Below are 13260 nucleotides of genomic sequence, written 5' to 3' on the forward strand. Positions count from 1 at the left end.
AGGTAACAAAATCTGATCGAAGTCATTGCTCCAATACGAAGCAGTGCAAATTGTGCACATACTGTATGGGAGAATACAACATGACTGTAACAAGGATGGACACTGAGCATAAAGAGATACAAAATGCCCAAATGCAAAAAAAAAACGACACAAAAAAACGTCAAAACAGCCACAAAAACATAACATAAAAAATAAAAAATGAACAGACAAAAAACAACCTCACACAAACTGTGCGGGTAGAACAGAGACAGTATGTCCACAAGGGGACAAAAAAAGAGACACAAGAAAAGGGATACAGGATGTAACACATTGTAAAGACCCATAAAACAACAGCAAAGATAAAATGAACAATCCCACAGCTACAAGATGACCAGAAAGTGCTACAACAAAGGACTCCAAAGACATGAAGACACTACAAAGAAGTGAACAACTAAGAAAATAACAAAAAACATGCAGGTCCTGCAACTCTATTACATAAGTCATAGATAAAACATTAAACATAAAGGTATTCAGTGAGGACAGTTCTTGAGTAATTGTACCATTGATTGCCTTCGCCACATTATTAGCCACATTAACTACGTGAATTGCAATTTAACGGTATATTATCCAAAGAAGAACAGTTTCAGCGTTAGCTGTTCCAGCCATGCTGATAAATCCAATAAAGGCAGCAGAGGGCTGGCTACCAAAGCACAGCTAATGCTTGAAAAGCAGCATTACTCTAACAATTGACTCAGTGCAGCTATTAGAATAGGTGTAACTGCTTATTTGCCACATTCTGCCAGCAATCATGACATTTTAATGTGATGTAGCTCTAATTTCTAAATTACGTCTGTATGCTGTTTCTTGAACGTCTCTCCCTGCTGTGCGTGACCTTCTCTGTGTGAAGTGATGCACAGCGTGGTAGTTAGCATGAAGACGTGGGCAGATTCAAGTCCACTTGCATAAATTAGTTTCCCTTCCTTCCCGTCAGTGTGTTGTTTTTCCCCCCCTCCTCCTCCTCCTTCTTCTTCCGCTGAGTTAAACGCAGTGGAGCCTGACACTGTTGAGCTGAGACGCCTGCAGGGAATGCAGGAGTCTTGATCCCGGGCAGCAACCTCCCTTGGGAACAGCGTGTCTGTGTGTGGCAGTGAAAAGGTGTTGCTGCTCTGTTGACATGGGTCACAGTGGCATGGTGGAGGAGCAGGATAAGAAAGTTGTAAATGGGGTCAGGGTCACTGACAGCAGCAGAGATTCAGCTAAGGATGCTGGTGACACAAAGCTTTTCGTTTGACACAGAAGCGTAAGTGGGACTTTAGCTGTTGTCTCTTGTGATGTAAGGTGTTGGAAAAGAGCGTGTGTGCAGCAACGAGGCTTTGTTAAAATCATATTGTTGCTGCGTTTTGTATTCAACTCTTTGAAGGTTAACAAGCCACCCTGCAAAAAAAAGGGTTTACCAAGGGAACAATAAAGGAGGGCATCCTGCCCGAGCTTCGTCCATAGAGGAAAACAGAAGCGACTGAGTACAACCTCTGATTTACATTTGAATATTTTCATGTAAATTACAGTACGCACATTTTAGAGTCCCAGTTATGTAGATTTACTGTTAAGAAAAGCAATGTTCATATTTGTTACAGTAACTAAATAATCATTTGCGTTCACACAGTGCCTATTAAGCCTATATAAGCTCCAGATTTCCAGTATGGTTTATATACATTGTAAACCTGGTGTCTGCTTCAGTTGCAGTGCTGAAAAGAGGGAGCAAGATGGATGAGGCCACAGCAACAGTAATAAGCTGGAGTTTCTGGTGGAAAACCTCCAAGAAAAAGTTTGTGACGCTTCAGATAGAAAACAAACTCAGGAAGAAAACAACTGACAGAAACGGCAAATACTGCAGCACAGAGAAACAAAAGTCTGAAGCCCACAAAGGTCCGTTTATAACTAAAGGAAACGTAAAGTGCAAAGCCTGGATCACAATGGACCGGCAGGATGTGTCTCTGTGTTGCTATCTGAGGTACAAGCAGGGTTAAAGAGCACTGCTCCGTCATATGTGCCAGTTCAGCACATAGACTGTACATACAGGTGGGTGACTCTCTCTGCCCATTGTATATAAAAACTAAGCACAACTTTCCCTTTCCCCGCATTTTATACAGCTTGGCTGCTGCATTGATGTTACTTCCTCATAAAAGCTCATTAAGGACCATCATTTGAACACAGATTAACATCATTGAAACCAGCTCACAAGTCATAAAGTCTCTCTGGGAAAACTTTATTTGAGGTTTACTTTTTAAATATGGAGCAGGTGGGTTTACTGCAGCCAGCCACCAGGGGCAGTCCAGATGTTTTGGCCATCCTCCATATTTATATTCAGTCTATGGCTTAACAGAGTTTATGGATTTTCTCTCACTGCCAGAAACTGTACTGTAGTTTTAAAACACCACAGGTTTATAGTTTTTAGCAGCTGATCAATGCACCGACCAGTCTGCTCCGTGTCACTGAATTTGTGCATTTAATGTTTTACACATCCATTGGTTTCCATTCATTTTGAGTTTTTGATATATTACGGTATTGTCTGGTTTACAGAATAAATGCTTTTTTAATGAAAAGCCTAATTAATGACCTGTAATTTTATGATGTAGCTTATTCTTTTGACAATATTACAGGGTATATCAGGTCATATTTATGTTTAATTGTATCATTAAATTAGATTATCATGCTCTACAATTTAAAAACTGGCATCATGAGTTCACCAGTGTAAATGTAAAGAGTTACTTTCCTCCTTCTCTGAAAACGGGCTCATTAGACACGAATGACTGCGCGACCTGCCCACACCAGCACGGAGCTTTCATGATCCCCTCCCACCACACGTCACATCTCTGCTGCTCATCAGTCAAAGAAAATTCCGCCTGACTGTGTTTTTACTTTGTTGGCTCTTTCAGTCGGAGAGCGGCCCCATAATTATGACAACACGTGAAGGCAGCAGCAGATCCTGAAACTTTTTCAGTCTGGCATGATTAATCCAGATTATTTGCTCAGTGGTGTTCATCCTCAACTTGTGCCTTTTTTTAATATCTTTAATCGCGTTTAGTGGGTGACATGGTGTCACACATGGCTCCCCGGGCGGTCTGGCTCCTGGTCGCGCTGTCCGGTGTCCTGAGCGTGCGCTCCTGCTGGGCTTTTACCTGTCCGGCCATCTGCCGCTGCACCACCGGCACGTTTCAGTGCAGCAGAGACACTCAGCTGGTCTCCCGGACAGGAGCACGACCCGTGCACCGACTGTAAGTTACCCGACTTTATTCTCCTCTCTCTCAGTAGTCTAAAATCACTGTGATCCTCCTGTAGAAGGTCTGAGGGATTTCACGCTGCAGCCATCAGAGTCTCTGTAGCAGAAACTTTCTCTACACTAATTACATCTTCTAAAATCTTCTGTAATGTTTCATAGACTTTTGTTTTCATAATCTTACAGATGGCTCACACATCTGACCTTTAAAGAAATCCCTACTCATTCATTCAAGGAGCTGGCCAACGTTACAATAATGTAAGTGTTTGTTTGTTTATTGTTTACTAGTTTATTTATTTATCAGTCAATATCCTGAGTAAACACCTGCTTCAAGTGAACATATAACATGTGCACATGATAGAGGGAGATCAATAAAGCAAAACCAATCAAAAAACATTAAAATACAGTTAAATAGCAGCTACAGGGACAGAGCTGGCCCCTGCTGGTTTAGATGGCATTCATGAGAACATAAGAACAGTCTATGAGGTAAGAAACACTGATACTACAGTAAAATATTGTTGTTTTTTATCATACAAAATTTACTCACAACCAGGGTAAGAGCAGCAGTAGCAGCAGGTCAATAAGTGAACATCTGTGTGTGACTAGTCACCGTGTGCAGAGTTTAGTTCATGTTACACAGTGAGGGAACAGGCCAGCCTGCTCCACGTGCTCAGGCCATCAGGTTTCAAGCAGGACTGGTTCAGAATTAAGCACAAAACGTCACATTGATTCTGATCAACTACAAGTATCAAAAACTGAGCAGCAGTGGCTCAGTGGTAGAGCAGTGTTGTCCAATAATCGGAAGGTTGGCAGTTCAATCACAGCTCTGCCCTAGACATTGTTGTGTGTCCTTGGGCAAGGCACTTTACCCACACACATCCACAGTGCCCCCAGTGCACTCACTGGTGTATGAATGTGTATGAATGACTCGGCGGTGGTCGGAAAGGCCGTAGGCGCACCTTTCCAGCCACGTCTCCCCCTGGGGAGCTATGGCTACACCTGTAGTTTACCACTGCCACTCTGTGTGAATGTGGTGTGAATGAATAATGCATCTGTAAAGCGTTGTTGAGTGTCCTAGAAAAGCGCTATATAAGTTCGATGTATTATTATTATTATTATTATTAGATAATTAACGCAACATAGTATAAATACACAAAATAATCAATTGTTAAGTAGCCATATTCTGTTCAAACCTGGAAATGCTTCTTGAAATGGGACGATATATGTGAATTTACAAGAGACTTAATTCATCACAGAAGCCTTCGTCAGACAAACTGCTCACCTGTCTAGTGCATATAGATCTATGAAGGGTAGATATGAAGAGATATCATGGCAGCAGGGCATGTTTGATGACAGAAGAACAAACTCAACCTCAGTTAACACTAAACTGTCCAATGACAATTGCACAAAGAGTATGGACCCTACAAAACCTGTCAGCCCTAACTATGTAGCTTTAATGCCTGAACCCGACCAAGGTGTAACTGAATCAATGTTTTCTTAGGACGTGTTACATTCTGGCCTGCATGCTGCTTGACCCCTTAGTGTGAGCAGATCTGGGGCTTTATGGGCAACATGTGGTTTGATTTAGGTCTGACTGAAGGGTCACTGCTAATCAATACAAATACATTCCTAATGATCACCTTTATCTCATATTGAAACATATATGTTCTGAAGAAAGCTGTCTCTTCAGGACGACAGTGCCCCTGTTTATAATAAGCAGGGGTCACTGAATGGCTTTTGCAGTCTTAGTTGCATCTATTGATCCCATGAAAAGCAACAAAACAGCAGCGTAGACGATAGAATTGAATAAAATTATGTAGAATACATACATCAAAAACTAAACAAAACCCATCACTGAAGCACAAAATGAGAGAACATCATATTATTTATCCTGCCAGTGGAGTCCCACATGTACAATTATTTCCGAGCTGCACTGGTGACGCTTTGAAAAGACACTTTTTTTCGACACCTTGTGTAGACACTTGCAAAGAAAAAGCAAACTGAGCTGTTTGACTTTGCTCCGCTCCTCAGGGACAAACCTTATCAGTGACAGATACTCAGAGTACTGACAGTATACTGTATGTGATAGGTTAATTATGGGTAAATTATGTATGTCACAAAATGCTTGTAGTGACACAACTGAACACATTCCAGCTGAAATAAAGGTTTTTGGTGTCAAGGTAGAAAAACACATGATGTGTGTCCAGATAGCAGCTATAGCTACAGCTCCACTTCATTCAGATGGCCATGTGAAAAAACGGCTTTTAATGCATTGTAGGCAGTAGTTATAGCACCATACATAACACAATCAGGAGAGGGCATCAAAGCACACAGGGAGGATGAAGTCCTTCAATTGTTTTTTGGTTTAAATGGAGCAGGAGCGTCTTTATACAAAGAACAGTGTTGGCTGATTACAGTGGAGTGCCATGACTGAAGAAAGGCCATCAGAAAACAAAGTGTTCAAGGACGAATCAAGATGCCTTGTTGACTTTTGTTTGTCTCTCGCCATCTTTGTTTAGTCCTCCATCTTCACTCATCTTGGCCTAGATGCATCCATGATGTATGTTTGGAGCTTTTCCAAAACATGTGTGTCCTAGAAGTGTGAAGTGATGGTGGTATTTTAATATTTCCCCCTCCCTGTATCCATCATCTCTGTCCTATTTCTAAAAGAAAAACATTAAAAAATATAAGCAATCCATAACAAGCTCGTGCCTTAATGTGCTTCACCAAAATTAGATATTTACTGGTTGGATTCGTGACACTTCAAAATTAATTTGTTTACATCTTTTGTTAATCTGTTGACTGACGTGGAGCCGTTTCTTTCTTTCTTTGTGCTGCAGTGAGATCTCCCAGAGCGACCGCATCACACACATTCGGAGACATGCCTTCCTCTCCATTCACAGCCTGGAGCAAATGTAAGTGACACTTTACCTTCCACCACATGTCACATCCAAAACATGATGAAAGCAATTATTCATTTGAACAGCTGCTATGTGTTCAGCGTTTCATTTAAGTTTCACAGGATTAGTCTGTCAATTACAAAGCAGTCCGTTTAATCCCCGACTTTCAAAGCGCCTGACGTGTGTGAATAGATTTTTTTTCTTCCTCTTGTTTGTTTGTTGTCAGCGACCGGCGACGATGTTGTGTAATTACTATTTATATGTTTCCTTCTTTTTATTTCCGCAGTTTGGTGCAGAATATCAAAACTCTAAAGGTGGTTGAAAAAGGTGCCTTCACTGACCTGCCCAAGCTCGAATATTTGTAAGTCACTTTGTTTTACAAGTGTATTCCACCTCTATTTAACTTAATCCTAAAGTTTGTTACAGTTTCCAACAAGGCTACAGGAGTGAGGCTAATAAAACATTTATTGTCCCTGGAGGATGAACCATGACCTCTGCAACCTTACTTTTTCACTGTTATCCACAGTTTATAAGTCAGGAGATGATCCAGGTATGGATTAAACACTCTAGACCTTGATCAAATATTTACATATTTACACACACTTATTCAGACGACCTTTAAAGGGGACACAGCTGGGGAGTTGCCACTTAAATCACCATTTAAAGTACCTAAAACACTGAACCACTACTGTCAGGATCTTCGGTAGTCCTGATATTTTAGCTCATCCTCACCAGAAAAAAAAGTAACATGATATTTCAGGCCTTGAAAATGGAACATGTGCAATTCTCCAGCCACATTTCTATGTGTTCATGGGGGTGGGCTGAAAATGGTCAACAGTCTTCTTGAAAAACGTGCCTAGTATTATGATTTCATGTGATCTTTTTACCTAACCTCTTACACTGTTTTTAATGCCTAACCAGACATTTTCAGGCCAAATCCAACTGCAATTTAAAACAAAACTTAACTGCAAGTAAAACCAAAACAGCTCATGGTGTGAGGGGGACTTCAACCTCAGGCTCCTGAGTGTAAGTCTGCCATGTTGCATGTAGTCATCCCAAATCTACCTCCTTACTCAGACTTTTGTGACTACATCAGTCCCATCTGATGACATTGGCCAATACGGTCAAATTCAGATAGCAAAATACATACATTACAATCATATTTTGAGGATGTGATATCGCCATCTGCCAGCAGGGTCGGCCCAAGCCTTTATGGGGCCCTAAGCAAAATTTCATACCACCAGCACCTATAGGATGATGAAGCATCAGATGCTTCATCATCCTATAGGCTGCACTGTGTGCAATACATGCTACTGAATGTGTAATATCATCTCTTTTGTATTAATCAATGTTATTTTTTAAAATACAATATATATATTTTATCATGGAATTTTGGTGCTCTTGGGGGCCCTAAGCGACTGCATATTTCGCATATGCCTTGGGCCGGCCCTGTCTGCCAGATATGACCCATAACGACATTTTCTCTACGGTTATCTCACAAAAATGCACTTGTTTGCACTTTTTGAAGACATCCAAGTGGCCTCTTTAGAACTTGTTCAGGTCTTTATTGAGGAGGGTTAGCAACCAAAAAGATTAGAGGGTCATGAGACATAATCTATTAGCATCAGAAATTGTTTAAGCATCTCTTCCCAAAGTTTCACCCCCAACGCACGCTGTTAAATTGATTAAAATCATTGCTAAGTGTCTCACCAACTGCTCAACAGATTACCATTAAATGCGATATACTGATTAATGTTCCATCAGCTTCAGCTGCACCTTGTATTAGATCCTGATTAGCATGCCATCAATAATGGTGAACACCAGCATGTAAGCAATGTCAGCATGCAGATGATAGGTTTCATTCCAGCAACACTGAACAGGTGCAAAATGACACACAGGCAGCAGACACGACCACAGCATCAGCATCAACAGTTAACCCTAACAGACAAATAACAGGGTACAAAAAGGCCTGCTGGATACACCTGCAGAAGCAAACTCACTCCTACAGGGTCACAGGAGAAGCAAATCTGCACCTGAACGCACAACAAAGTAAAACAGACACCAGAAAACGGAAATATCTTGTAATCCACCAAGATTCCAGATTAGATCCAACAAGCAGAATTTTAACCTTTTAAAAATACAGCACACCGACAAAGATCACATCAGCTGTGTCTCACAGCTCGGCATGCTTCATGTGTCTGTGAGTTCTTAGTAGCTCCATCAAATAGTGAAAACTTAAAGCCACTAAGGTGATAACCTCCACTGTGCTTGTTCTGTGCACAAAATCTGCGTTTTTATTGAGCAGTCGCAGCTGAGTGAAGAACCACGCCAGAGGTCATGAGCAGAGAGGGATTTACTGCTTTTGTAGAACTGACTTCTGAAAACTTCTCCGCCATCGCTGACGTTTTGTGAACACTTTGAAGATTTGTCCTTATCTGCTCTTGCTTGTCCGTCTCCACAGGAGCATCTCCAACACAGGCCTGATACAGTTCCCAGACTTCACGACTATCTCCTCCCTGACGCCATCTATTATCCTGTAAGTAATCCCATTTTAAAAATAGTGTGTTTTTCTAAAGCTGGATTAGTGTCTTTCTGCATGTTTGGAAACTGCATCTTCTTCATGTCAGAAGTGTTAAGCGGAGGCCAACTTGTTTATTCTAAGGCTCATTTTTATTTTATCAATGTCACGCCACAAATCCTGCCATAACACCCTCTGTGTCACAGTTCATCTATCTGCTTCTTTTCTTTGTTTTCTACATGAATGTACATAATTTTTTCTGACTGAGAGTTCACGTTATCTCCTGTGGGTGCAGGGAAATGGCAGACAACATGAGGATCAACTTCATTCCAGCCAATTCCTTCCAGGGCATCGCAGAAGGATATGTTGAAATGTGAGCTGAACTCTTTGTCGGAATGTATCTTTACTGCTTATGTAATTGAATGTTCAGTTCCCTGACCTTGGCAATGGACGTCTGTGACGGCAAGCTAAAATTTATAACATTGTGTCCTTGACAGGAAACTGGTCAGAAACGGCTTCAAGGAAATAAAGTCTCATGCATTCAATGGAACCAAGCTTAACTCACTGTAAGTGCTTTAACACAACACGCAAAGGCGAAAGCGTGTCTTCTGATAATCATAGAAAACCAAGTGTACCAGTAAACAGACATTATGTAAGACTAAACAAAGATTGGATGCCCCTTTGTTTTCCTGCTTTGCCCTGTAACAGCGACTGTCGATGAGGATAAGATATGTGCAGACACCCTGCAGTCTTAAAATAACACTCATCGTGTCGAGTGTCAGGCTGAGGAAAGAAAACGTAGATGCAAAATAGTTTGGGGGCATTGTTTGGCCATTGATGTGTCATCTTCACTTTTCTTTCATGCTGCCATGATAAGTAGAAAAAAATCTTACAGTGTGCAATGGAAGGTCAGAGTTGTTCTTCTGATGTCTTTTGTAGAGTTTTGCGTGACAACAGGTACCTCAGTCACATTGAAGACGATGCTTTTGAAGGAGCCACAGGTCCGAATTCTCTGTAAGTATTTTAAGTGAATATTCCTACAGTCAGTACTTAAGTACTTAAAAAAGGTTCATTTTTTGTGATAATGTGAAATAATTTTCAGTGCATCTACTCAAGTCTACAATTCTATGATACTCCACTATGAGACTCCACTGTAGGGACATACTTTACTTCTTGACCCCCCATGCAATAAATTAATCCGCCTGAGAGGATATAAAATGAGAAAAAAAAAAAAACTTTACCTCAGCTACTAGATTCAATGCATGCTAATGTATCAAGTATTAATAATAATAATAATAATAATAGTGGTGTATTGTGTGTAAAAAAAATGGTGACAGTGACAGTGACCTTACACAACCTACATTTTTACAGTGTGGAACCTTTGTCGCCCCCTTGTGGCAGTGACACTAGTTACAGATTATTGCACCATGTTTGTCCTCCATGTCTTATAGAGACACTGGACACTTTAAACACACACTAGAGACTCCTACTCTAGTCTATTACTCCACTTCTCTGGCTATGGTTGCATGCAGTGCCAGTGCCACCAGATTTCAAACTCTGGTATATACAGTATGGCATTAATACAGATTTAGTAGGATTTAGTCATACAATATGAATTTGATTGGCCAGGTTGATTGATGTTCACCCAAGCGTAGAGTCTTTAAAAGCTTTTTCAGCTCATTGCTATGGTGACAGTCTTGTTTTAACCAGCGGACTGCTTCAGTACGTCAAACGTTTAGCATATTTTAATTTAAACTGTGTTTTAGCTCAGAGATAGTTACAAAACATGTCATTTTTGTACTGCATCTGCAACATAAAAAGTAAACTTTTAATCTGCTCAATCAACAGCATTAACCTGATTATTTTTCAACTGGGTCATGTAGCTAGATTAATATTCATAACAATGTTTATTATTTTATTGTATAAACATTAGGGTGGTGACAGCCTGTCTGTGTAAACAACCAACAAGGCAAGCAGGGCTGCTGAATACTGATTACTGAGCAAATAGTTAAATCTGCTGCTCACACAGCTCACAGGGTCTCTCCGACTACACACTGTGTAGTCTTTATAAATCTATATATATATATTGCTTATAAATTAATATTTAAAGGCACACACTGACACACAGGAGCAGGTAAGACTGTGGTACTTCTGGGTATGTTTGTGGGGTCAGGTGACAAATAAAGGCATCAAATGAATGAACAAAGCACTCAGTACTCAGTAATTATGACCTCTATTCTATCATAAAGCGTTTTGGTAGTGGAAGAATGTCTCTTTAGAAAGACAGCATGATTTACTCATTGGCTTGATGAATATGAAAACAATGCAAATCAGGGCTTTGCTGCCACAGTCACTGGAAGTGAATGAGCACCTGTGGGAGATTCATCAAATTTGCCAGAAACAGCAACAAAAAAACACCAAATGGCTTTTCTCATTGGATAAACTGTGTGTGTGTAACCCTCCAGCAGAGTTTAAATGACACATAAAAGACAGTACCAAGCTGTTTTTTTTTTTTTTTTTTTTTACTGCTGGCTTACCGTAGACCAGCTCCTTTATTAAAACACTGCATCTGAGGTGATTTCCTAATCTTCAAATGTCTGTATGTCTGTGTCCTCTGTGATTCAGGGATGTCTCCTCCACAGCTCTCAGTTCCCTCCCCCCTAAAGGACTGAGGCAGGTGAGGTATTTGACAGCCAGTTCCGCCTTTGCTCTAAAGAGCCTCCCCCCGCTGGAAAGCCTGGCTGAGCTGCTGACGGCTGAGCTCACGTACCCCAGCCACTGCTGTGCCTTCCACACATGGCGGAGGAAACAAAGGTAACAGCCCCTCCCAGACATGTAACAAATCCATTCACATCTGCATAAACAAGCAGAGCTCCGTCCCATGAATACAGATCATCCATAAGTTAGCAATTAGCAGCTGGCTTTATTGACTTTCTTGTGGTCTAACCTTTACCTTTTTTTCTTTTTTGAAAGGGAAAATGCCTTAAAGAACTTCCCAAAGTTTTGTGACTACAACGAAGTGTAAGTTTCTTCACAGCTGCCATTTAACATTTAATGATGTCTGGCCTGCCTATAAATGTAATTTTTCTGAGACATAATCTGTCTGATTTTTACACAGATCATTTTCCTTTATTCATTTTCATGATTTTTCACGGCAATCTTAACATCTGTGTATCCTTCAGAGAGCCCACGGCAGATGGCCCGAACCTTTTTAATGACATCAAATTTCAGTATCCAGACCTGGAATTTGATTGTCTTAACAACCCCTTCGTCAAATGCACGCCAAAGCCAGATGCGTTTAACCCCTGTGAGGACCTGCTGGGCTTCTCCTTCCTGCGCTGTCTCACTTGGATCATTACGGTCTTTGCTGTTGCTGGTAACCTGGCTGTTCTGCTCATTCTACTCATTAGCCACCGGAAGCTAACCAGCTCCAGATTCCTCATGTGTAATCTGGCCTTTGCTGACCTGTGCATGGGGGTCTACCTGATGCTAATTGCCTACATGGACTTCCACTCCCGGCACGAATACTACAACCACGCCACAGACTGGCAGACCGGACCCGGATGTGGCATAGCAGGCTTTTTGACCGTGTTTGCCAGTGAGCTATCAGTGTACACACTGACTGTGATTAGTCTTGAACGCTGGCACACCATCACTAATGCCATGCATGTCAACAAGAGGCTGCGGCTACACCATGTGACAGCCATGATGGGGGCAGGCTGGGGCTTCTCTCTGCTGGTTGCCCTGCTCCCTCTTGTGGGGGTCAGCAGCTACAGCAAAGTAAGCATCTGCCTGCCTATGGACATCGACACCCTGGGGTCTCAGGTCTACGTGGTGACCGTGCTCATCCTTAACGTAGTTGCTTTCCTGGTCGTCTGTTACTGTTACATATGCATATATATCAGCGTTCACAACCCAGAGCACTCCACCCGCCACGGAGACACCAAGATTGCCAAACGCATGGCTGTGCTCATTTTCACAGACTTTTTGTGCATGGCACCCATCTCCTTTTTCGCCATCTCCGCAGCCCTGCGTATGCCACTCATAACAGTGTCTCACTCCAAGATCCTGCTCATCCTTTTTTATCCCATCAACTCCCTCTGCAACCCTTTCCTCTACACCATCTTTACACGGGCTTTCAGGAAGGACATGTGGCTGATGCTGAGCCGCTGCGGCTGCTGCCCTGCCAGCACAGACTTCTATCGATCACAGACTCTGGCGTCACACCTCACCTGTACTCAAAAAACACCCAACAGAAAACCTCATTCACTCAGCATTTACAGATTCCACATTAAGATGAAGGGTTGCTTTCTAAATAAAGGAGCCACATGACTCTGAGAATGAAGGTGCTGTCCTGCTAAAAAAAATGTAGCATTTCTTAAAGTTATCAGTCAGGGTTAAGAGATCGTCAGTCTTGCATTGCAGGTACCAGATCTGATTTGATCTAGTTTACTGAGAATTTCATCAATCAGGACCAAAAGACCTCAAACTGAAGAGAACAGGCGAAACAGCCTCCATTTCTGCACGGGTACTGTGATTCAAAGATGGATGGAGCAACAACAGGGAACAAATAACAACAAATACTA

The 13260-nt window shown here is 41.6% G+C and overlaps 1 protein-coding gene across 1 annotated transcript; it reads left to right on the plus strand.

Annotated features, from left to right (window-relative positions):
* The first annotated feature begins 3081 nt into the window (after positions 1–3081).
* LOC114447826 (lutropin-choriogonadotropic hormone receptor-like) lies at positions 3082–13006 on the plus strand. The gene is made up of 11 exons (XM_028424316.1): positions 3082–3254; positions 3443–3514; positions 6097–6171; positions 6443–6517; positions 8618–8692; positions 8970–9047; positions 9172–9240; positions 9614–9688; positions 11300–11488; positions 11648–11695; positions 11857–13006. The coding sequence occupies exons 1-11, from the start codon at positions 3085–3087 to the stop codon at positions 13004–13006; spliced, it is 2076 nt and encodes a 691-aa protein (XP_028280117.1). The 5' UTR covers positions 3082–3084.
* The last annotated feature ends 254 nt before the right edge of the window (positions 13007–13260 follow it).

This window comes from Parambassis ranga, chromosome 15, assembly GCF_900634625.1.
Source record: "Parambassis ranga chromosome 15, fParRan2.1, whole genome shotgun sequence".
Lineage (NCBI taxonomy): Eukaryota > Metazoa > Chordata > Actinopteri > Ambassidae > Parambassis > Parambassis ranga.

Excerpts from the sequence above, each read along its gene's own strand:
- LOC114447826 (XM_028424316.1), top strand. The coding sequence starts at position 3,085 with ATGGCTCCCCGGGCGGTCTGGCTCCTGGTCGCGCTGTCCGGTGTCCTG. Across the intron at positions 8,693-8,969 it reads CTGACGCCATCTATTATCCT|GGAAATGGCAGACAACATGA; the intron begins GTAAGTAATCCC and ends CTGTGGGTGCAG. Across the intron at positions 9,689-11,299 it reads GCCACAGGTCCGAATTCTCT|GGATGTCTCCTCCACAGCTC; the intron begins GTAAGTATTTTA and ends TCTGTGATTCAG.